Source organism: Hermetia illucens, chromosome 3 (genome assembly GCF_905115235.1).
Source record: "Hermetia illucens chromosome 3, iHerIll2.2.curated.20191125, whole genome shotgun sequence".
NCBI lineage: Eukaryota > Metazoa > Arthropoda > Insecta > Diptera > Stratiomyidae > Hermetia > Hermetia illucens.
The window spans coordinates 20021921-20046504 of NC_051851.1; the positions used below are offsets into that span (position 1 = coordinate 20021921).

Below are 24584 nucleotides of genomic sequence, written 5' to 3' on the forward strand. Positions count from 1 at the left end.
AAGTTTTGCGGCAGATCTTTTTAACAAAGATGACATCATTTATAATTGGTTTTGAAAATATGCGACGTATTTTATTCAGAGTGGAAATACTTTGCTTCTTAGTAATTGGTACGACTGTTGATGAGGAAGCCCGCGCAACGGATTTTTTTTTCATACGACTGTCAATCCACAGCATTTTGAAATATACTGTCAACTTATTCTCGCTCTTATATTGAATTTAAAGATACAAATAACCTTAATTTCAAGGCCTCATTCGTTATGGCTATTATTATGTTTAAAAAATGAATGAATTTCTCGAAAAACGTAGTTTTCTTCAAGTCAGCTGATTTGTTGAATTTCCAAACATCAGCGCTCATCCGCTCGCAAACCAAGTTTCTCTTCATACATCCCACATTCCACAAAACGACAATATCCGACTCGTTCAGTTCGTGGACCCGAAGCCGCCTTTTAACAATTCTCTCAGAAAAGTTGGCCCGTGTGCTTGGACGATTTAGCGGAGAAATTTTCTTACGCTTTTTTTGAGGAAAAACACCGCAAAAGCGGAAAATTATGTTAAAAAATATCTGTAGTGTGTTAAGTAGTGAATTGGTTTTGTGTTCTGCGGAAACATATGCACGGTTCAGGTTCGAGTAGTATACAATCGACGAATACTTGACAAAGTGGAAATCTGCGATCAACCATTGGGTCGTCGTCGTCGTTTTCAAGTGTTCCCACAACTGCGAAGGAAAATCCGACGAAGCTTAGACGAGAAGAAATCTCGAGACTGGTGCCGAAAGGAACGCGTTTCCCTCCAAAAAGTTGAACGGTCAGCCGGACAGGAATCTGGCCCCGTGGTCGCGAGGCAAAGTGCAAATTGGGATCTGGACGAGCAGAAGGTCCTGCTGGCGGCATAGACGACGCACAGACATTTGCCCATTTTGTGTGATTGGTGTGCGCGCGAACCAGTGAATTTCGAGTGTGAAGAGGCTTTTGCGGCGGAGACGAACCTTCCGACCGCCCAGCATCATACAACCGGCCGTGAACGCCGCATTTCGATTTGATTGAGCTTGCGAGCCGGAAGAGATTTCAAACGTGGAGTCACCGTAGCCGGATCACCTGAAAACCCCCAAGATGCCGATTTGTACGCGCACTGGCCTGGACAAAAAGGCCGATCCTGTGGAACAATTTCAGGACAACGAGAAAGTGTTCTTTTGTGAACTGACCAAGGAAATCTTCCGAAATTATGAGTAAGTGCGAGTGGTTTACAGCGTTTTCGATGCTGAAGTAATGTTTTGCCGCGTTTATTGGTATTGGCTAGGCTGGCGGCGTGCAGGGCATGCTGTAACGACATTGCGCCGTCGAAAATCCAAGTTTCTTGTTGGAATGTGACTTTGTAGCGCGCTCAGCGAGCGGCTGGTGAGGGCTTTTGAACTCTCCGACGACAGCTCTCACGGGCGAGACGTCAGTTGGTCGACGATCTCGGCTGGTAGGAGCTGATGCCAGCCGAATGCGTTTGGCGCAAAGTTTGAAACCGTCATTGATGTCGAAGAGGTTCTGGTGACGATGATGACTTTGCAATAGATCGAACTGAGGGAAGATGGGGAAGGAACTAGTCTCGATGATGTGATGATTGACAGCTCAAGTATAATAATGTCTGGTGACCAATCGAAGCACTTTAAGATTTTTTAGATATTCATAAAAATTGCAGGCAAAATTGGGAGATTCAAATGACTTCGATGGGATTTTGACCATGTTCACATTTTTGGGGAGATTTTGTTTTTGATATATTTACCGGTTCTACGATAATTACGCTTTGACATTGGATTAAACTTTCCCGTGCTGTGGCTCTAGAAACAATTGACGCATATTGTTATAAAAAAATCGCCTATCACTGGGTACTCAGCCAAAACGGCAAGTTGCACGCGGTTTACAGCTTATGTATTGTAAACGCCTAGGAAGCTAGATCTGGTGTATCACTACAAAGAATATTTAGGATATGGCTGTCAATGTATTTTAGAGGAATTTTGTAGTGAATAATAACATTGTCCAGAAGTCTTGCCTTGTGGCACTTAGTCCAAGCAAGTAAGAGCAATAGATACAACTTAGCTGACTTGCTGTAGTCCACGAGTCACATTTGTTGGATTTGGCATGTAGAAGGCCTTTTACACACTTCGTTATATTTCTCGGATGATTTTGGTGGTTACAGTTGAAGACCGAGTTCTTCTTTAGCCTTCTTCCCGATCGGTAGCGGGATCGGATCAGCTGGTTTCTCGGCTGTTGGCTTGGTCTGAGAAGATTCGGAAGGCTCTTAAATCAACATTCGTCGTTGTTTCGGTCGGCCTTTTGGTCGTCTCCCATCGACTTCGATATTTAGGCCCACCTTAGCAGTTCATGGCCCAAGTGATTAGAGCCCTGGACTGTCGTAGCGGTAGATCGCAATTCAAATCTCACTGGCAGAGGGATTTGTAATCGCGATTGTATGTTGAAAACCTGAGTCAAATCAGCGTAATAATTTCGTGGGAGCACAATGCTAACCACATGGTCTCCTACAAGGTACTGTCTTGTACCGTTACGGTCTCGAATGAAGTGCTCTAACACACTTTAAGACCCTGATCCAATATGGATTGTGCCAATGATGACTATTATTAGCAAGTGAGTTCTCATGGGGATAGATTACATAATCAGACAATCGACGACACGTAATTCCTCTACAATGGGTGCAACTCAAAGTGTGAGTGCCATGGTGATCTATCTCTCCAATAATGCGATAAAAGAACGCTTGAGTCAGAATAGTGGGTATCAGCTCTTCCCTTTGAAGAACTCAGCTGTAATATCAGGCTGTCCTGTTACTTTCTCGGTATCATTCGTTTGATTGCTTCTTTTTAAGGTTATTAAAATCGGTTTACTGTCTGTCTGTCCGTCACACGCATTTTTCTCGGAGACGGTTATAGCGATTGACACCAAATTTGGTAGAAAGGTGGGAACTGTGAACGCTCACGCATACAGTGAATTACATCCTTTTACGTCGAATTTAAGGGGGGGTCCCCATACATGCAAAAGGAGGGTGTATCAAATTAAAGGTCTCGATTAGTACTTTTCAAAGCCGATCTTAGTTTTGACATTCGTTGGAAGGGTGGGAAGCGCGGGGGGTTGAAAGTGATCACTTCTTTAAGGGGGCCATTCTCAGAAACTACCAAACCGAAAAATCTGAAAAAATCAGGAGGCTGCCACTATATGGGACCTGGGCTCCGAAATACCTTCCATGCCGATATCTGTTTAAATAAAGTTAATAATAGTATATTACTACATTTTTTTGTAATTGGTTAGAAACTCCCCTTAAGTTCATCCTAGTACCATGAAATTTTGTAGTGATATAGGCTATAATATAGAGCATGATGTTACCAAGTTTGGTGGAAATCGCACTATTACTAACAAAGTTATAATACCTCAAATTTGTTGCTTCTTTGAAAATTGAAGACTATGAATGTCAATATCACCCGAAAGTGGATACTCTCACATAATATATGGATATATTACGTGCTACGTACTAAGAAATACACAAAACCTTTCGTACCTGAAGCGTCCAGCTTCCGGTTTCCCGACTTGTTTTCTCTTCGTTGCGAAAGCATTGCCTACAACGTTGATTTGAGTGTTACTAATGCTGTCTTAGAGAGTAGCAATTAATAAAGATAAAATTCAAATACTTATCTTTTAATTATGACAAATTTGCTATAAATATAAACGAAATAACAAAATCATGATTTCAAAAAAAAATCGATAAGACAAAAAATCATGATTCAATCCTATCCAGGTGCATTAACCAGTGCCTAGGGAAAAACTCAATGAGATTATATGTACCCCTTGATGCCAACGACCATCCTGCAGTTTTTTTTACAGAAAAAAGCAATTTGGCTAGTCGCTTGAATTTTTCTGGTGTCTGGTGTTGTTGCAGTGCATACCAGATAAGTTTGTTTGGTAGGATGGCCTTATCTAGATTCTAGAGTGCAGTATAGGACGGGCGGCAGTTCACAATATTTCCCTGTGAGTACCCGGGTGCTGTGCATTGCGTAAATAGTTTCGCAATTCTTGACAAGTTTGGGTTCGTTCAGGGCCATTTGAAAGGTGTCGCGATATCGGTTGTCTAGAATACGACTGAAGATCTTCATAGTGTGGGATGACAACCGAATAGGATAGTAATCTGAACATTCCGCTTAATTGTCTTTTTCTCATATTGGAACGATTGTGCTTTGCTGCCAATTACATGGTGTTCCCCTCAAAGCCCACGGAGTCAGAGTATTGGGTCTCAGCTCTTGCTTTCCATAGTTTAGCTGCAATAATTTCAGGACTTCTTTCTGTTTCGTGGCTTCTTTCCCATGAGTGCTACTTTCACTTCTGTGGCGCTGCCTTATGAAAATAACTTTACATGTAGACTGCTTGCAGAGGTGGTGGATGAGCAAATTCTTCTGTTGATATCTATGCAAAGTTTTCCTGCCATCTGTCCATCGTAGCTCGTCAGTCGATAGACGTATTCAATATCCTTGGAATTTCATATAGACCGTACTCTTCGTTCCGAAAGTGCAGCTTATCGTTAAGTTCCTTGTAGTGGGCTTCTCAAGCAACAGCGATCATTTGTTTTGTTTAACGATTCGTATTTTTACGTAGTTTCCAGAAAGCATATTTCTCGGCGAAGGGTCGACCTGTTTGTGAGATATAACCAGCAAAGAAATGATTCGTTTGATCAGTTGGAATAATAGTGATCATCATCAACTTCTCTATGACGTTGTGGAAACTTCAAAAAATGGCAATGCTGACATCATATTTAGTACTTGGGCTACAATCTTTTGATTCTAGCATTTTACTTTTATTTATACTGAGGATAGTGCTTCACCTAAAGCTTTGTTTTTTTTTTTACTTGGGCTTGAAAGCGGGATGGTTTTCGCTCGGGATCCTGCATCGACTACATGAATACCCTATGGATCATTTTGGAACAGTGTGCGGAATTTAGATCTTCGCTGCATCTGTTCTTCATCGATTTCGAGACAGCATGAACCGCATGTCTTATACCGTTACAGTCTTGAATGAAGTGCTCTAACACACTTTAAGGCCCTGATCCAATATGGATTGTTGCGCCAACGCTGATTATTATTAGCAAGTGAGTTCTCAAGGAAATGGGTTACATAATCATACAATCGGCGACACCTCGTAATTTCTCTACGATGGGTGCAACTCAAAGTGTGAGTGGCATGGTGATTTATCTCTCCAATAATGTGATAAAAGAACGCTTGGGTCAGAATAGTGGGTATCAGCTCTTCCCTTTGGAGAACTCAACTGCAATATCACACCGACTTGTTACTTTCTCTGGTACAGGGTGCGGCAGCATAACTTCCTCAACTCAATAAAAACTATTGTATGCATCGGAAAATATTTATTTTTTATAATGTAGGTACATGTCTAAAGTTTTTATTTACATTGTTTTGAAGATCAAATCTGTTAGGTGACGTCCCCCATTCTCCATACATTGCGTAAACCGATTTCTGGCGTTTGTCATGACTCTTGTTAGCATAGCAGGTGTTATGTTGGCAATTTCTTCTTGGATGTTAGTCTTCAAATCTTGTAGGGTTCTTGGACGGTTCACATAAACACGGGATTTCAAAAAAAAAACCCCATAGAAAAAAATCACAAGGGGACAGATCGGCAGAGCGTGCCGGCCATTCCAAATCGCCTCTAATTGAGATAAAGCGCTCTGGAAAGTGTTCCCTCAAAACAGCCATCGATGCTCTTGAAGTTTGTGCTGTTGCACCGTCTTGTTGGAACCAAGTGTTACCCAAATCCAAATTTTCTAGCCTTGGGAAAAAAAAATTCTGTAGCATGTTTACATACCGGTCCGAATTCACTGTCACTGTAACCTCATTTTCCTCAAAAAACCAGGGACCAATAATTCCAGCTGAGGAAATTGCACACCACACTGTGACTTTGGGTGAATGCAAAGGCTTTTGATGCAATTCTCGAGGGTTGGTGTCAGCCCAGTAGCGCATGTTTTGTTTGTTAACCGACCCACACAAATGAAAATGGGCTTCATTGCTAAAAAAAACAATAGCACCCTCGGGAACGACATCAAGAAGAAGCTCACACGCGTTCATCCGAGAATTGAAATCACGTTCTGAAAGTTTCTGTACTATCGCCATCTTATGGGGATGAAAATGAAGATCATCACGAAGAATTCTTCTCACAGAACGATCGGATAGTCCAAGGGCAGATGCGTGTTTGCGAGCAGAACGCCTTGGCGATCGCAACATTGACGCTCTCACTGCTTCAATGTTCTCAGGTGATCTAACGGGCCGAGGGACTCCAGTTCTTCCTTTTGTCGCACTTGCAGTTTGTCTGAATGAGTGACCCATGTAACAATTGATTTGCGGCCTGGGACGGGAGCCAACGGGGCTAAATTAAAGCGATTCCGAAATGCACGCTGTGTTGCAATAACCGAACATCCGCTTGAAAAGTAAACCTCAACGGCAAAGGCACGCTCCTCACTATTCCAACGCATGATGGCGACTGAACCGTGTCGGGAGAAAACTTTACAGTATCCCCTCTTGAACGAGACCACTAGCGCTCCGCTATGACATCAACTAACTGAGTGGCGTGCATTTTAAAAAAGGAAGTTTTTTTTCTCGTTCGTTGACAAGTGGAATTTCATCAATGTCGATAATGCTTGCGGAAATGCTGGTTGAGTAAGTTCTTCCATTCACATCTAGAATATTCCAATTACCTGTACGTCACGGTTAGCGGTGTACCATATCTTGTGCGCGCTTCTGTCGGCTTTTGATAAGTCAGTATATACTCCTCCTGACATCCCGAGAGTTCAGTTTATTCTAAAGGTTTTTGTATTAGGCTGTTCGGGTGACAGCAGACTTTGATTAGCAGTTCGCATTTCCTAAAAATTTACCAATTCAAAATGATTTTATCCGCAAGAAACTTGTGAAGGCCTCCTCACCTCACCTCCATACGGATATCGTCATTCCAAAACCAAGTACTTCGGTTTATAAACCGGTTGTCGGGCTTGGTGATACCGAGAATCGTTTCGTTTGTTTCCATCTTTCTTCGAAGTGAGTAATAATTGGCAGTCGCATAAGCGACGTCATTTGTTCTCATGTCTATCGTCGGAATTGTAATCAATGATTTAAATTTCATGATCACGATTGTAATCAGCCATAATCGGGTAATAATAATCTTTAAAAAAAGAAAAAAACTCGCGTTTAGGTTTATAATACAAATAAAAAATCCAAAAGCGTCTCCTTTAGCTTCACTAGAATTATTTATTTGCAAAAAAACGGATATTTAGGCGACTACTAATCGCTTTCCTCAGTGTTTAGGTTTGGATTTATTCATATTTACTCTCCTTAGTATCGCGGGATTAACTAAAACTTTATTCTTTCCTCCTGATTACTCGTCTCGCCGATGTGATGGATATTATCATTTTGTCCACGAGTGGGCCTCCCGATCCATGTATGTCTTCAGAAAAACCAGAAGGAACGTGGAAATATCAAATACCTAAAATAAGCAGAATTGTCGGAAAAAAGGAGCGACTGTTTTCAGATAAAGGTATCGGAGCATATTGTCCTAAATAAACACATGGTTTCAAGAGAGGACCTAAGGTTGGAGAACTATATAAGGGATACAAGACGTGGACGAAAGTCTAGAAATCAAATATAAAACACCGAAAGATGAACTTCTCAACAGGCATCAAGCCAACGATTACTCCTGACTCTTCAAATTCATCAGAAAATGCACACTTGGACAAGGATTTAGATTTATTTATACTTACTCTCCTTGGTTTCCCGGGGGTAATTAAAATCCCATTCACACTTTCCTCCTGATTACTCGTCTCCCCGATGGAACGGATATTTGTATTTTCAGTCGAAATTGCCTAATCTGTCTATTTAATAAGATAATAATTTGCATGACTGTATGTATGTATGTATGAGATGCGTTCCTCAGAAATACACATCTGCTTTCGTAGTGTTCCAGTTCCCCTTGCAGCACTTGAGTGCTGAAGGAGTTGCAACAACCGTCAACTCTCGCCCAGCCACTTCTCTCACCCGTTCTCCCGGGTGGTGTACTTCCAAAAGGGTCTCAGATGGACTTTGCATCTCTGAGATGAGGGGTACTACCCTTCAACTCTGGGAGCCACTATAGATAAAAAACTTCTTTGGAACAAACATATAGAGGTAAAGATGAAACGAGCTCTGACAGCTCATGGGCTGTGCAAACAGACCTCGACATGGGGACTTAGGCCCCCTGTAGTATTAGTAGTATTTTTTGAACTTCATTAATTTTTTTAAGCTTATTTTTTTGTGTAAAACAAAAACTTATTAAAATCGTAGGACAAACAGTTTCGTCCAGTGCTGAGGCAACTCGTCAGACGCTGCCTCACCTCTGCCCTGGGAGCAGCGTGACCGTGAGTGGCATCAGATGGAAAACTCGTCTGACGAGTTGCCTCTGCCCTGGACGAAACCGTTTGTCCTATAATTTTTTAATGGTTGGGTGTCATGCCCCAAATGAGGGATCCGCGGACCAAAGAGACGTGGGAGTAAGTTGCTCTCCATTTGGTCCGGTCTAACAACAAGTGGTTGTGGACTTAGGATCCCTCACTTAACCTAAATTGTTAAAATCGGTTCACTGTCAACACTTTTCTCCAAAACGGCTAATCCGATCTGAACGAAACTTGGTGGTCATATAGGAACTATGAAAACCCATGCATTCAGTGACATAAATTACCATCAAGTTTAAAGGGGTACTCCCCATACATACAAAGGGGGGATTTAATTTGTTTTTGAACCACCAAACATATTAATTTCACACAAATTTACTGCAGCTTACGCCATGCAAATAAGATGCTGACGACACAATTAGCGAGAATAGCTGACATTCGCATCAAATACTAATGTCCTTTATGAAACGTCTACTTCTAAGATATAACTTATAACGTTTATATCAAATCTAGACCTCAAAATATGTCCCACTCCGATATCTACTCAAATAAACTTACTAATAGAAAAGAAAAAATCTTAACTGACGGTTTCGTCCAGGGCAGAGGCAACTCATCAGACGCTACCTCACCTCTGCCCTGGAAGCACGCTGGTAATCGTTCCATTTATATATAATCGCAAACACGACATGAGTGCGAATTATATTGAAGTGAAATCCGTCCTAAGTTCAAACCTAAAGCAGACCGAAGTGGACTTTTTCGTTCAGGATGTTGGGAGTCCTGAGTCCGCATCCACCTGATGATGGACCGCACCACTTGGGAAGCAACTTACTTCCTCTCTCTCAACTCATTAGACGCTGCCTCACCTCTACCCTGAGAGCAGAGAGAGACTACCTACACTACCAAAGTAGGAACTGGTGTAGTCATTTTTACCGTTGCACTGATGTCCATTCGATTCTTCCGAAGGACTCTTAAGATCTTCTATCTATCCAGCAAAGGTGTCAGTATTTCGGGTACAAACACCTATTTGTGTGGCTCGGATTAATTTGCTTACGTCTTGACACCGGCCATGCAGAGTCATTTTTACCGTTGCACTGATGTCCATTCGATTCTTCCGAAGGACTCTTAAGATCTTCTATCTATCCAGCAAAGGTGTCAGTATTTCGGGTACAAACACCTATTTGTGTGGCTCGGATTAATTTGCTTACGTCTTGACACCGGCCATGCAGAGAACCCTTGCTCATTTCTTGATTCTTGGGATCGGGGATGGCCCTACGGCGTCGACTGAGTGATGATGAGATTTTGTAACGATATTGAATGCTTTTTTTATCTACCTGTTGGGGGACCTGCCACTAAGAGCGATCAGGGAGAATCTAGCATGGTGGAGTTACTTCTGGTATATTTATCACTTTCTCAGATCTTAACATTTTGTTTTCATTCTACTGAGGATGAACTAAATACATTGCATCAAACTTTTCTCCTTTAACTGAGCTTGGGAGCAGCATGTTATGTAAATGACAGTTATCGTCCTACTTTTTAATAATCTTCGATTTTCACTCAATGGTATGTGGTAAAATCTGCAACTTGAAATAGATTTAATAAATGCATGTTGCAGATCTCTCATGTACCAAGGCGCTGCAGTTAGTAATTAATCAATTCAATTTGAGTGAATATTGGCTTCTAATAATCAAATTTATTTTTCGAATTTACAGGGATTATTTTCAACGTGTTATGCTGTTGAACTCCACAATATGGTCTTGCGCCGAAACTGGTAAACAGAATCTAACCTACAGTGAAGCATTGAAAAGTGAACGTAGAGCACGAAAAACTGGTGAAAATGTACCGGAATTTTTGAAAGGCATTGCCTTGATGACTGTTGAAGCACAACAGCAAAGATCTTTTGTTACTCTCACAAGCAAAGTATTTAGTTTTATGAAGGAGCGACTATTCAAAGGTGAAGAAGTAGTCGCTACTAGGACTAAACACAATTATGTTCCATGTAAAGTTGTGGAAGTAATTGCACCAAAAGAAGTGCCCGAAGATGGGGTGTATGATCCAAAAACAGTGAAATATCAAGTTCAAAGAATACAATATGCATCTGAAACATGGGTGAATACCATAACACAAGCACACCGACGTAGAAATGTAATGACTTTAGAGATGCTAAAGTCGTTCTTAAAAGAGAATCTGCAAATGACCGATGAATATATTCGCGTGAAACCAGAAGCGTATGAGAAATATGTAACAAGTAAAAAATTGACATTCGCATCAGTCTACGTGGGCAACATGCCCAAATGGAAAACGGGAAGAAAAATTCAAAGAGATTTGGTACAAGCTTCGATGGGAAATTATGTAGTAAAGGATGCTGAAAGCTCACAAAAAGAGCTAGAGACCTTGAAAGAGTCAATGGAGCGAATGCGTCGCGAAAAGGAAGAAAAGCATGCCGAAATTGAGCGGAAACGTGCCGAAATGATGGCAAAAATAGAGGAAGATTTGAATTTAATTCTGCGGAAAACTGACGATCTTGAGCGAGTTGACCAGAAACCAATGCCCCGTTACAAGCCAGTGAAAACATTGGTAGCGTCAAAATACTTCAGTGAGTTTCTTATGATCCAAGAATTTTTACACTCGTTTGCTCCAATTCTATCCGCATCTGACGTATTCCGTACAAACATTTCCTTCCAACAAATGTGTCGAGCATTTTTAATTCGTGAAGTGGCTGGACCACTCAGCGATATTTTGCAAGTTTTGCTGAGCACAATATTCACACTGCAAATTGAAGAGAATAACGATTGTCCAGTGCGATATATGAAAAGTAGAAGGGAAGGGTTCTTGTGGAATGCAGCTAACAGTGCTGTGGCTTCCCACATGTATGTGAAAAATTATTTTTCTTTTGACATGTTTGAGCTACCTATCGATGCGCAGAGTTTAACGGAGATTCTTCGTCTACATCTACTTTCGTCTGGCGCTCCAAGCGATGAGAGATCAGAAGCATACCGGTATCAATACCGCAATGGCTACTCGGTCACCGAAGACCCTGGACTCTTACTCCGCGTCCAGTATCCTCACATTCTCCGAGCTCTGAAAATGTATACAATCTATCAGTTACCATTCAAAGACATCCTCAAAGTTTTGAACTGCCTGATTGAGCAAATTCTAACGTACAACGCAACTATAACTTGCCTAGAAGAACGTCACGAGAAATTAGGCAAAGTTCGTTTCAACATACGTATGTTGTTAGCTCGCGAGAATAAACGTGCGCAGAATGTGCAAAATATGAAAAAGACAATTCAAGCGGAGGCGCTTGCACAGATCGCTGAACACAAAGATGATGCTGAGAAGAAAGCTGAATTAGAACGAGGAATGCAGCGAAAATTGAAAGAAGTAGAGGAGCAGGATGCTAGGGAGAAGGGAAATTTCGAATACGAGCTCAATCTCATGAATGCCGAATTATTTGATTATTTAACGCTGTTGGGTACGGATCGGGCTTATCGCAATTACTACGTCTTTGAGTCGTTGCCTGGACTGTTCATTGAACATCAAATAGATGAAGAAGTGCCGTGCATGGAAAATCCACCTAAAAATGATGACGAAATGGTATTAATTCCGAAAGAAAGACAAAAATTAAAATCATTCCTCCTGAATCGTTACAAACAAAATGATAAGGAAAATGTTATCAAGACTAATGAAATCTCTGCTTCCACACCGGTTGTGCTAGTGAACGGGGATGCAAATAAACTAAATGGATCTTTAAAAACAACAAACTTGGTAGGGCAGGAACCAAACACAGCGGTGGATTTGTATATGTGTTCTGGGGACAAGAAAAATTGCATAGTACACGATCCTAAACATCCATCTCGATGCAAATGGTCTTTTATTAACACCAAAGAGGAGTTCGATGCCTTGGTAGATTCCTTGAATAACTTCGGTATCCGAGAAAGCCAGTTGAAAGAAACCTTGATTAAAATGAAGAAAAATATCCTGCCCCATATGGAAAAGTGTCCTATACAGATTTTAAGTGTTGATTTAATGGAACGTGAACAAAGCATGTCCCAGATGCTTACAGAAACACAGAAAAAATACGCCAATTCGAATTTCGGTTTCCCTGAGAATGCTGACATAAATGAAGTAATGCATACCACACTTACACAACAAATCCTCGAATTTGAAGCCGAAATCACTGATGGTAACTTGGGTAAAATGAAAGTTCCCGATTTAGAAAAGTGGCGAAGTGACCTTGGCGCAAATTCGTTTAATAGTCAATGTAAAAAGCTAAAATACGGCCCGGCAGAAACGAAAAATGGAGAAGATGCACATGTTGTTGTGGATCCTGGCAATGACTTGGGTGACACACTCGACATTGAGTCTGAGGATAGTTCGGATGAATGTGTTTCAGTGCATGATTCGCCCACTTTACGTCAAAATGTGACGAATTTGGCCACGGCCCTTTTGCAAATTGAACAGTGTATTGAACAGAAATTTTTGAAAGAACCATTCGGACTGCGAAATGAATTGAAAGATCGTCAAGAAATGGAGGCTAAATTGGCGCAAGGCAAGGCACGACTACAAGCGTGGGAAGTTTCATTGATGAATTCAACTAGCTATTCACAGGTGACAAAAGAAATTGGTTTGATTTGATTAGTTGGTAAAATAATTGATTTTTGTTATTTCGACTTTAGATTTTCCTTCACTTGAACATATTGTCAGATGCTGTAAAATGGTTTAAATCTAGCATGAAATCAAGTTGTCTTATATGTCGACGAAAGGGCGATGCTGACAAACTGCTGCTCTGCGATGAATGTAATGCTGGGACACATATGTTCTGCATGAAACCTCCTATGAAGGTAAGAAACTTGTTTTATTCTTAGAAGTAATGAATTCTGGTAGCTATAATGGGATTAATGTGTTGATCATCTAGTTCAGTCAGTAATAATGTGCATCTCAACCTGCTGTTATTGCATTTTGTATCATTTATTTTCGTGAGATAAAACACTAGGGTTCAGAGCTACGCGGATTGGCTAGGAGAAGCGATACTCGTATATGCATAATGAAAATAATATCCAAATTTCGAGTGCGCAATGTATGTCTTGCACGAAACTGAGTCCTCTCACTCTTTGTATTGTGGTATCCCGGTTGGAAACGTAGTAAAACGTAACACCTGATAGGACACAACCCTAGCCACGAACGCCACTTCAATGGCCATCTCTTTGTGGTGCATAAACGATCCACCTGATTTGCTACAGAGTATCGCCCATTCATGGTAACGTGACATCTCCCATATTGAGCATTTAACTAAAAATATCAAGTTCTGTAATTTACCGAAATGCGTATGCGCCGACCTCTCAAAGCATACTAAAAGTTGGATGATCGTTAAAGCTATGTCTGCTAGGCTTAAAGATAAACTTCTCCATTATTCTAAGAGTTGATATCATCCTCAAAATGACTTAAGATAATGTGGTTAATCAAACATACTGCGTATAGTAGCGAGCTTGTAACATCTGGAGCCTAAGAAGCGTCTCAATATGACGATTTGATAGATAAGTCTTGAATACAAAGCTCGAGTCCATGGCAAGATAATCGCGAAACTCAGGTCATACGCGAGCTCGTCATGTTGCAATCATCATCCCATACAAAGCGAGGTCAGGTCGTCTAGGTATGAGTTGAAGAGAGATCCGAATGGGGTGCTGCCAAAAACTGGCTGATCTCGATTGCCAGCAAGCGGCGAAGCTGACTGAACTGATCGACGACGTTACGAAGAATGGAGCCTTTTCCTAAGTTTAGCGTAGTTAAGCTATGCTAGAGATAGTGTTTGTTAAGTGAAGGCCTGGAGTTTTCTCAGGACATAGCCCTACTCTGTAGTGTACACGAGACAAACATAACAGAAAGTGCTTAATGCAAATCGTCAAATGACAAAACCAATAACCCTCACTGATCTAAGCTGCGGATCGTATCACCGACCGGGACTACTGCTCGAAGAGCAACTGAAAAATCCTTGTTTCGAACGGTCATTGATGCCACAAAGCCAACGGTATTGAAAAAAGTCTACAATTCAAAGGCTATCCAACCAAATCAAGTCGCCTATGGAAAAATGACTCTGTTGTCCGTTGAGAAGCCTGCATTCTGCGATGTTCCCCCAGACGTTTGCGCTGAGGAGAATATCGATGCATGTCAGTACTCCAAACGATGGACTTGCTAGATGAAGTCAATGCAAATACGGCGACTGAAACTGCGTTCAGCCCGAATATAAATATAGAGTGCAGCGATTCTAGGAAAACGTGTACCCTCCCAAATGAGCGAATATGCGTGTTTGCGCCAATCCTTACGAAGACCAGTTGGAGTCCTCGAGCCAATTGAAAAATAATGAACCTCGCTTGGGATTGTGGTCTCAAAGAATTCGACGAAATATTTCTTGCCAGAATTGTCACGAGCCTAGAACGACACCGTTTTTGACAACCAGAGGATTGTTTTTCACCAAGTATGTAAATGTTCCCATCATATTGGAGGTGTCCTCTCAATAGAAGCGGGCTGACATGATTGTGTCACGACTATTGTAATAGATAGGAAGAAAGGAAACGTTTTTGGACCTATGTTGATCTAATACGGACGAGTAAATTAATGTGAATAGTGTAATATTGGATTTCGTGATTTTGATGCAAGAGTTGTGAAAGAACCCTCCGAGAGAAGAATCCTCTGAAGAATTTTTGACCCTTATATGAAGATGGACTATTCCGTAGCCTATATAACAATGAAATTTAATTCATATGGATTAGAATGCTCCAGCCCGGAGAAGTCTATAGTAGAAAAAGACGATGTGGCAGACTCTGCCAGAGATGATGTAATGGCGTAGGCCAGGACGCCAGATAGCTTTTAGAAATATTGAATAGACAGACCCCAGCCCAAACTCGCAGGCCTTATACCGGTTGTTGCGCCGTTGATGCTAATGATCATGAAATAAATTTCAAAAGTTTATTTTTAATTAATTGGAATGAATTGGTTTTGAAAGCTGCGGAAGGCACTATTTGTGTTGCAAGTGCTAATTATTAATATCACTTGCATTAGTCCTGTGGCTTCCATTCTTAAAATTGACTTTAAGCCGGAGGTATGTGCACTCTCAGTGGCATTTAATTAATGAATTTCGTAACATAAAGTACAGGATGATCATAAACTTGAAGACTGCGTTCATATTTTATGAAAATCATACAATTAAATGCCACTAAGCGCCGGCAAATTGCAAATGGCGTAATCTGTCAACAGAACGAACCTTGCCGACGTGTAGAGCGAACTTTGCCGACCTGAAATGTTCATTGTACATTGAAACTGCGTGCGGTCCGCAGCTTCTCTCGTCCGCATTCCGCACGCATGGTAATTATGTTTTCCGCTTTACTTAGATGGGGTGGATAGAAGATTACATTTGTGCCGGGTTGAGACGAGACAGTCAAAAGTTTTTAAACGCTATTGTAATGAACTCGTACCTGCATTATTGGAAGAAATTGAATAGGATATTCTCAAAGGAGGAAAACGGCTATGGACAAAAGAACAGAGAAGAGAGATGAAGGAAGGAACTGTAACTATTTTAAATTTGAAAGCGAAGACCTCGAAGAATACAAATTTTTTATGAGGTTGGAAAAAACCGAAGCTGGGTAAATTCATTACTTCAACCAACTTAAGATAAGCAGCATCCGGTCTGCGCTTGTCCCTATAAGCTGCCGATTTGAAATTCCACAAACACCCGTGGTTCTGTATTCGTCAATTTCACTTGACTGCTTGGACATTTTGAAATCCAGAAACAAAATTACGCTAGCGGAGTGGATAAGTAGCTGGGGATCACAACTCTGCTGAGAAGAGAGAAATAGAATATGGTTTGATTCACTGACTCGCTCAAAATTACCCGCTCTTCACTAGGTCGAGTACTGTCTGGACTGCTTACACGAGGATTTACCAGGGCGAGTACTTGATAGGTGTAATTGGGGCTTAAGGTTTCGAGTTTGACTCAAGCGTGGTGAAGAGGAATTGGAAAATAGTTAAATAGCCCCTTAAACTTTTCACAAAAACTACGCAACAACAGAAATGTAGATTCATATATATATATTGAATTCCAAAAGAAGATCATTGGCAGACATGATTCTGAAATAATCCTATTTAACATTGAAACATATTTTTTAATCGTTTACATTCTTTTATGCAGAAAATACCCGAGGGCAATTGGTATTGTTTCCGTTGTGAACTAAAACTTGGCATATCGAAACCAGGAAAACCGAAGAAGAAAGCTCGAAAAATATTTTCGATGGAAGACGATGAGGATGAAAAATGTAAGAAACAGAACGAGTCTGAATCTGGTAGTGATTATGAGAAACCAAACAAAAAGAGACAAAAAAGGAAAGTTAAGGGCAAGACATTTAGCGATAGTGAAGATGAGAAAAACACTTCGACCACCAGTGATGAAGAGGATAATCTACCATTAATCACAAACGGGTATGCGAAAAAAATTGAACAGAAAAAAATTGAGGAAAAAACCGTCAAAGAAAACCACGTTGAAAATGAGGAGATCACATCGGAAGATTCAGACGCGGATGGGTGAGTTTAGTATTGCTTTAACAAAGGAATCAATTTTAAATTTGATTGTTAACACAGAGACGTTTGCAAGACATGTAATACCGACGCTACTGATCTTTCATGTTGCTCCTGCAAAGATTGCTATCATTTAGAATGCACCGGACTGCGACGAATGCCTCGTGGCAACTGGCTATGCTCCTCCTGCAAATCTCAAGAAGATAAAAAGCGAAAAGTTATCGTCGATTCAGGTAAGCAATACACAAATTTTTACACTTGCACTAGCCGCTATCTTACTTTTGGGTATCTTTTTTTCATAGAATCAGAATCAAGCAACGACGAAGAATATGAAGAGACGGAAAGCACCCGAGCACCAAAAGCGAAACGGCAGCGCCGAAGCAAAGCGAAAGACAACAATATTTCTTCATCAAACGATGACGTTAATAAGAATAATAACAATTCAAGACGAATACGACGTACCGATGAATTCCTGAAATTGGACACAATTGCTCTGTACGATCTTCTCGATCAAGTTATGAAACATGAAGATGCCTGGCCATTCTTGCGTCCAGTATCACAAAGTGAAGTACCTGATTATCATACAATAATCAAGAATCCAATGGATTTCGCGAGGATCAAATCAAAATTGAACATGTGTCGATATAGGACGAACGATGAAGTGATGAGCGATATCCAGTTAGTATTCCGCAATTGTGATACTTATAATACCCAAGGAAATGACATTTACAGGTAAGTTATCTATTTTGTATTGCTTTTGTTTAGTTGTAAATGAATTGGGTATGATTAGGTAGAATATTCACTGCTATAGATTACGTTACTTATTGTGTTGACGGCACCTATACATAACCTCTAACAGAAAGATCATTGAAGTTTATATTTTGATGGATGCCTATTACAACTAGATTTTCTTTGGTTTCCTCAAAAACGCAGAAAATGTCATGAAGTCGCTAGTTTGAATTCGGTGCTCGTAGCCGAAAAGATTAATAACCTACGGGAATGCGGTACCATCGTTGATGGCGTCGGTAACCAAAATAGCTTTGTTGATTTCTTTGCCCGACAAGTTACAAGTTTCGGCTTGCTTTTTTCCAGTTCAGTTTAGGGGCTAGGTTTAACCTGAATTTGTTCCAATCTGTCTCTGTAAATAATCCGATAGTGGCTTAGATTCCCTTTTGGGAGTTTAGAGGACGAGGAAAGTTGGGAGTTCAAAATGGGGATCGACAGCCAGCAAAAAGTAGTTGAGGATGGACTGACTACTCGGTCTTGTCAATGTATCCTCCCGTCATTTCTGCCATTTCTCTATAATCTGGACAAACGCGATAGCTTACAAGATGGCTAGTATGAACACAGTTGCTGTAACGCCGAACTCGTCGTGGGTGTTAAGCATTCCGATAAGTACGTCCTTTGGATAACTTGGATAACAATTCCGCTTCAGACATAAAGATCGAAAACTCGTACGGGAGCAATGATCTGCAAAATACAAATACATACAAATGCGGCAAACGTGTCATCAGGTTCAATAAGAAAACTATTTATATCCGTAATGTGTTAACATAATTGGTGTGTGCCCATAAAGAATCGTGGAAAACTCAAACACCTCGAAAAGCAAGTTAATTATAATATGATGAAGCTACTTTTAAAAATTATAAGGAAATCTGCATTTAAGAGAATAAATACAGGGTGCGGCAGCATAACTTCCTTTTTTCAAAACTCAATAAAAACTATTGTATGCATTGGAAAATATTTATTAATTTTTTATAATGTAGGTACATGTCTAAAGTTTTTATTTACATTGTTTTGAAGATAAAATCTGTTAGGTGACGTCCCCCATTCTCCATACATTGCGTAAACCTATTTCTGGCGTTTGTCATGACTCTTGTTAGCATAGCAGGTGTTATGTTGGCATTTTCTTCTTGGATGTTGGTCTCCAAATCTTGTAGGGTTCTTGGACGGTTCACATAAACACGGGATTCCAAAAAAACCCATAGAAAAAAATCACAAGGGGACAGATCGGGAGAGCGTGCCGGCCATTCCAAATCGCCTCTAATTGAGATAAGGCGCTCTGGAAAGTGTTCCCTCAAAACAGCCATCGATGCTCTTGAAGTGTGTGCTGTTGCACCGTCTTGTTGGAACCAAGTGTCCCCCAAATCCAAATTTTCTAGCCGTGGGAAAAAAAATTCTGTAGCATGTTTACATACCGGTCCGAATTCACTGTCACTGTAACCTCATTTTCCTCAAAAAACCAGGGACCAATAATTCCAGCTGAGGAAATTTCACACCACACTGTGACTTTGGGTGAATGCACAGGCTTTTGATGCAATTCTCGAGGGTTGGTGTCAGCCCAGTAGCGCATGTTTTGTTTGTTAACCGACCCACACAAATGAAAATGGGCTTCATCGCTAAAAAAACAATAGCACCCTCGGGAACGACATCAAGAAGAAGCTCACATGCGTTCATCCGAGAATTGAAGTCACGTTCTGAAAGTTCCTGCACTATCGCCATCTTATAGGGATGAAAATGAAGATCATCACGAAGAATTCTTCTCACAGAACGATCGGATAGTCGACGCTCTCACTGCTTCAATGTTCTCAGGTGATCTAACGGGCCGAGGGACTCCAGTTCTTCCTTTTGTCGCACTTGCAGTTTGTCTGAATGTAGTGACCTATGTAACAATTGATTTGCGGTCTGGGACGGGAGCCAACGGGGCTAAATTAAAGCGATTCCGAAATGCACGCTGTGTTGCAATAACCGAACATCCGCTTGAAAAGTAAACCTCAACGGCAAAGGCACGCTCCTCATTATTCCAACGCATGATGGCGACTGAACCGTGTCGGGACAAAACTTTACAGTATCCCCTCTTGAACGAGACCACTAGCGCTCCGCTATGACATCAACTAACTGAGTGGCGTGCATTTTAAAAAAGGAAGTTATGCTGCCGCACCCTGTATATAAATATAAACATAATAAGGTTCCTGAAAAAATGTTTAAAAGAGAAGCTTACACCGCTATCACACCGGGTAAAACTACACACAGGATTATATAACTTAAAGACTCAAACAGCCAAAATGGAGCGATTGCTTCTGAAGGATAGTATCGGTCAAAAGTACAAAAAATTGTACAAATTCAACCTAGTCGCCTACAATGCACACCTGAGGCTAGTAAAATATCTAACAATGGAAGGGACTCAGCTAGAACCAAAGATATTTAAAATGGATAGAGCATTTGAATACGAAAAAAACGCGAAATCGGGATTTACTCGAAAATTCCGAAGTTTGTCATCAACAAATCATCGGAAACATTTACAAAATGCGAGCTGGAACTACTCAACAACGGGTTCAATTTCGCAATCGATACAAAGTCACGAATTGAAGACGTTGTCATCGACATAGAAGGAGTCATACGGCATCTAGACTCCGAATCAAAGGAAATCGTTCATAAAGAAGTGGGGGATATTCTGGACAAGAGAACAAGTGAAAAAACATACCGATATGACCCGGTAGTTAAGAAATTACGAGAAAAGGATGTTTTCTACACGAGAGCCAACAAAGGAAACGAGGTTATAATAATGGATAAGAATGAATACAACAGTGCCCTAGAAAAAAAATTGAAAAATGGGAATTTTTTTAAGTCGAAAAACAATCCTCTTCCCGATTCTATAAAAAGGGTAGACAAGGCGCTCAACGAAAGTAGGAAACATTGCAGACCTGAGGATGCCGAACCCGTTTTTAGCGAGAATGAGGATCCAGCCGAAAATCCATAAGCAAGGTAATGAGACACGAGAAATCATAGCGGACACCAACTCTCTAACCTATAAAATTGCAAAGTGGCTTACGAAAGAAATCAGATGAGAAAGATGAAGGCATTTTGTACATATCGGGTCGGTCTTCCCATGATGTCGATATCATCAGCATATGCCACTAGTTGGGTGGACTTAAAGAGGATCGTACCTCTTGCATTTACCTCAGCATCACGGATCACTTTCTCGAGGGCCAGGTTAAAGAGGACGCATGATAGGCATCCCCCTGTCGTAGACCGTTGTTGATGTCGAATGGTCTTGAGAGTGATCCTACTGCTTTTATCTGGCCTCGCACATTGATCAGAGTCAGTCTTATCAATTTCGTCGGGATACCGAATTCTTTCATGACCGTGGTTTTGGTTTTAGCGCTAACATTGCCATCATGTACTTCGTCTTGCCTTCATTAATGTGCAGCCTAAGATCTCGCGCCGCCTGCTCGATCTGGATGAAGGTAGACTGTATATCTCCGGTTTTCTTCCCATGATGTCAATATCGTCAGCGTAGGCCAGTAGTTGGGTGGACTTGAAGAGGATGGTGCATCTCGCATTTACGTCTGCATCGCGAATCACTTTCTCCAGGGCCAGGTTAAAGAGGACGCATGATAGGACATTCCCTTGTCTTAGACCTTTGTTGATGCTGAATGGTCTCGAGACTGAGTTTGCTGCTTTTATGTGGCCTCGCACATTGGTCAGGGTCAGCCTAGTCAGTCTTATCAATTTCGTTGGGATACCGAATTCTTTCTTGGCCGTGTACAGTTTTACCCTGACTATGCTATCATAGGCGGCTTTAAAGTCGATGAAGAGATGGTGCAACTGATGTCCATATTCCAACAGTTTTTCCATCGTTTGCCGCAGATAGAAAACCGGATCTGTTGCTGATTTGCCTGGAGCGAAGCCTCTTCAGTATGGGCTAATGATGTTGTGGGCGTATGCGGCTATCCGGCCTAGCAAGATAGCGGAGAATATCTTATAGATGGTACTCAGCAACGTGATACCTCTACAATTGCTGCACTGTGTGATATCTCCCTTTTTGTGTATGAGACAGATAATGCCTCTCTGCCAGTCGTCAGGCATTGATTCGCTGTCCCACACCTTGAGCACAAGTTGATGAACCACTTGGTGTAATTGGTCGCCTCCATATTTAACCAATTCGGCTATAATTCCATCGGCTCCTGGTGGTTTATGATTTTTAAGCCGATGAATTGCACGAATTGTTTCTTCTATCCTTGGTGGTGGCAGTATATGCCCGTCGTCTTCAGTTAGCGGAACTTCCAACTCGCTGATATTCTGGTTGTTCAGTAGCTCATCAAAGTACTTAACCCATCGCTCCAATATGCCCATTCTCTCGGAAATCAGATTTCCCTCTTTATCTCGGCAAGGTGAACATCGAGGTTTGTAGGCTTCATCCTGCGCACAGGATGAAAATAAAAATATTTACAGTATAAGGAAAAATACCTAGTTCTTTTCTTAATTTATAGAATAAATTCGTTATCAATTAAACTATTCGCAAACTTTTTACATTATTTCTTTTGTTTTCTACAGAGCTGGAGCATCTCTTGAACGGTTTGTCGTGGAGAAGTGCAAGGAGCTAAACTTGAAATTCAATCCAAGCGATATGATTTCTGAGGCGGCATAAAATGAATGTTTATCCAGAAGAACAACAACTATCGGAATATCACCCTGAATCGTATATATTCTTAAACATACATATATCTGTTAAGTTCTTGATTTATATATTTTTTAAGTTTTGTTTACGAAATAGTTTTGTTTAGGTAGTAAAATGTAATTTATTCACTACAAACTACATTAATTTCAGTTAAATGTTCCGATCAGCAACGTGAAAAGCTTTATTGAATGCTTTGTCATAATTTCATTTTATTGGACAAAACTGTTTATTATAATTTGTCGGGAGAAAATTAAGTTTAGCTCAGTTTAATTTCTTATTGAACTTGTATATTCGCTTGTCATCTTATACATCCAAGTAGAAAGTTTATTATCACACATAATTACAATTGGAAACGAAAGACAAATACAATTTGGAGAACAAATTTCACGTGGAAGTTATGTTTTTTAATCAAATTGGAGAATTTCATTTGAACATCCGTTTTCGTATGCTGCATTCTCGTTAGGATTATGTTTAAATTGAAGCCAACGTGTATTTTAATGCTAAACGTCGAGGATAACAAATAAATTTCCATTTCATTAGTTATTATTTTTACATTAAGTTGTTTAGTTTATTTATATGCACAAGAAATATTTAGCAATAAAATTTATTTTTATATAAAATCTGATGTGATTTTTGTTTCATCGATTTCAATGGTTTAATGATCCCTGAATTCCGGTCATGAATGGCTGCCATTTGCCAATGAGGTGTTGAAGAAAATGCAAAACGACGGTCTAACGGGAACCGGTGGTCCGCCTAAGCGCAGATAAGTCTGTAGTCCTCAAGTTGCATTTTGGCTAACCCGCTGGTCTTCCTTTAGAAGGAAAATGTCGGCATCGTACTAATACGGTTGCCTTAGATCCGAGGAGAAGAAATCATCAAAGCGCTTTAGAGCAAATATTACAATTTATTCCACAACACAAGAGATACTGATCGGGGCGGGCCTAACGCACCTATTCTCCCCAAAAAGGGCTTGTACGGATCAATATTTCAGTGACCTTAAGCCCGCCATCTACGTACAGTTCGAACTATCGGTTACGCCGGAAGGGCCCGCAATGCACCCTCCCACCAGTTGAACTGAATGCACCATCCACGTACCGGCAAACCGGTATTCGTTCAATTCTGAACGTGGAAATAATTGAGACGAGGGTTTGAGATATTTTTGTGTGTGAACATTTATCAAAAATGTTCATTGGCGATAAAGATACCCTTAAAATTCTCGCTCACAGTCTAAACAAACATATTTGGCCGGTTAGCCGAATCATTTGTCATTCGATCAACGGCTGTCAGAACAATCAGAATTGACAGACAATTGCACTTCATCCACGTTAACGCCACCGGTCGGATTATTCACAACACAGTACAGCAACGGCTGGAAACCAGCAGATCTTTGGCCAGATTTTCATTATACTTATTGCATTCGAGGTAGAACGGGTGCGCTGAAGACTATACTGGCGCTCCGGCAATCCATTGATCCTTTCGACGATGAGTAGCAATCTCCTTCACGTTCCCTATTGTATCTAACCGACAGGTCAGACGATATGATGCTGGATCTCCAGTTGGCTTATTGAGTTTAGGAGGCAACAACAACCTTTTTCTACTGACTAGAGAATATTTATTCTTTTAAACACGCTTCGTAGGTGTTAGCGAAAATGTTGAGCTTAGTCTTTACTTCTTCTTTTTCTTCAGCCTTTGTCCCGTTCACAAGCGGGGTCGGCTCGTCGTGATCGGCTTCGCCATTTGGCTCTATCGAATGCCTGATCTGGGTGCAATCTCGAGGCTTTCAAATCCCCATCCAGCGTATCAAGCCACCGTTGCTTAGGTCTGCCTTTTGGTCGTTTACCATCGACTTCGATGTTCAGACCAATCTTTGCAAGTGAATTCTCGTTTGCACGAATTGCGTGACCATACCATCGAAGACGCCTCTCTCGCAACTTTTCCACGATCGGTGCAACCCCATAACGATCGCGGATATCCTCATTTCGGATGTGATCTAAACGTGTGACGCCACTAGTCCAACGTAGCATCTTCGTCTCCATTACCGCGAGACGCCGTTCATTGTCTTTTATGGTCGGCCAACACTCAGAACCATAG

The 24584-nt window shown here is 40.9% G+C and overlaps 1 protein-coding gene across 1 annotated transcript; it reads left to right on the top strand.

Annotated features, from left to right (window-relative positions):
• Window positions 1-467: 467 nt before the first annotated feature.
• Window positions 468-23115, top strand: LOC119651942 (bromodomain adjacent to zinc finger domain protein 1A). Its single transcript, XM_038055795.1, has 7 exons — window positions 468-1226; window positions 10177-13075; window positions 13144-13308; window positions 16650-17038; window positions 17096-17265; window positions 17335-17764; window positions 22370-23115. Exons 1-7 carry the CDS (start codon window positions 1111-1113, stop codon window positions 22461-22463), a joined length of 4263 nt encoding a protein of 1420 aa, XP_037911723.1. The 5' UTR covers window positions 468-1110; the 3' UTR covers window positions 22464-23115.
• The last annotated feature ends 1469 nt before the right edge of the window (window positions 23116-24584 follow it).

Bases quoted from the DNA above. Each gene is read 5' to 3' on its own strand.
- LOC119651942 (XM_038055795.1), top strand. From the start codon at position 1,111: ATGCCGATTTGTACGCGCACTGGCCTGGACAAAAAGGCCGATCCTGTG. The intron at 13,076-13,143 runs GTGACAAAAGAA...TTTCGACTTTAG, and splicing joins ATTCAACTAGCTATTCACAG to ATTTTCCTTCACTTGAACAT. The intron at 13,309-16,649 runs GTAAGAAACTTG...TCTTTTATGCAG, and splicing joins GCATGAAACCTCCTATGAAG to AAAATACCCGAGGGCAATTG.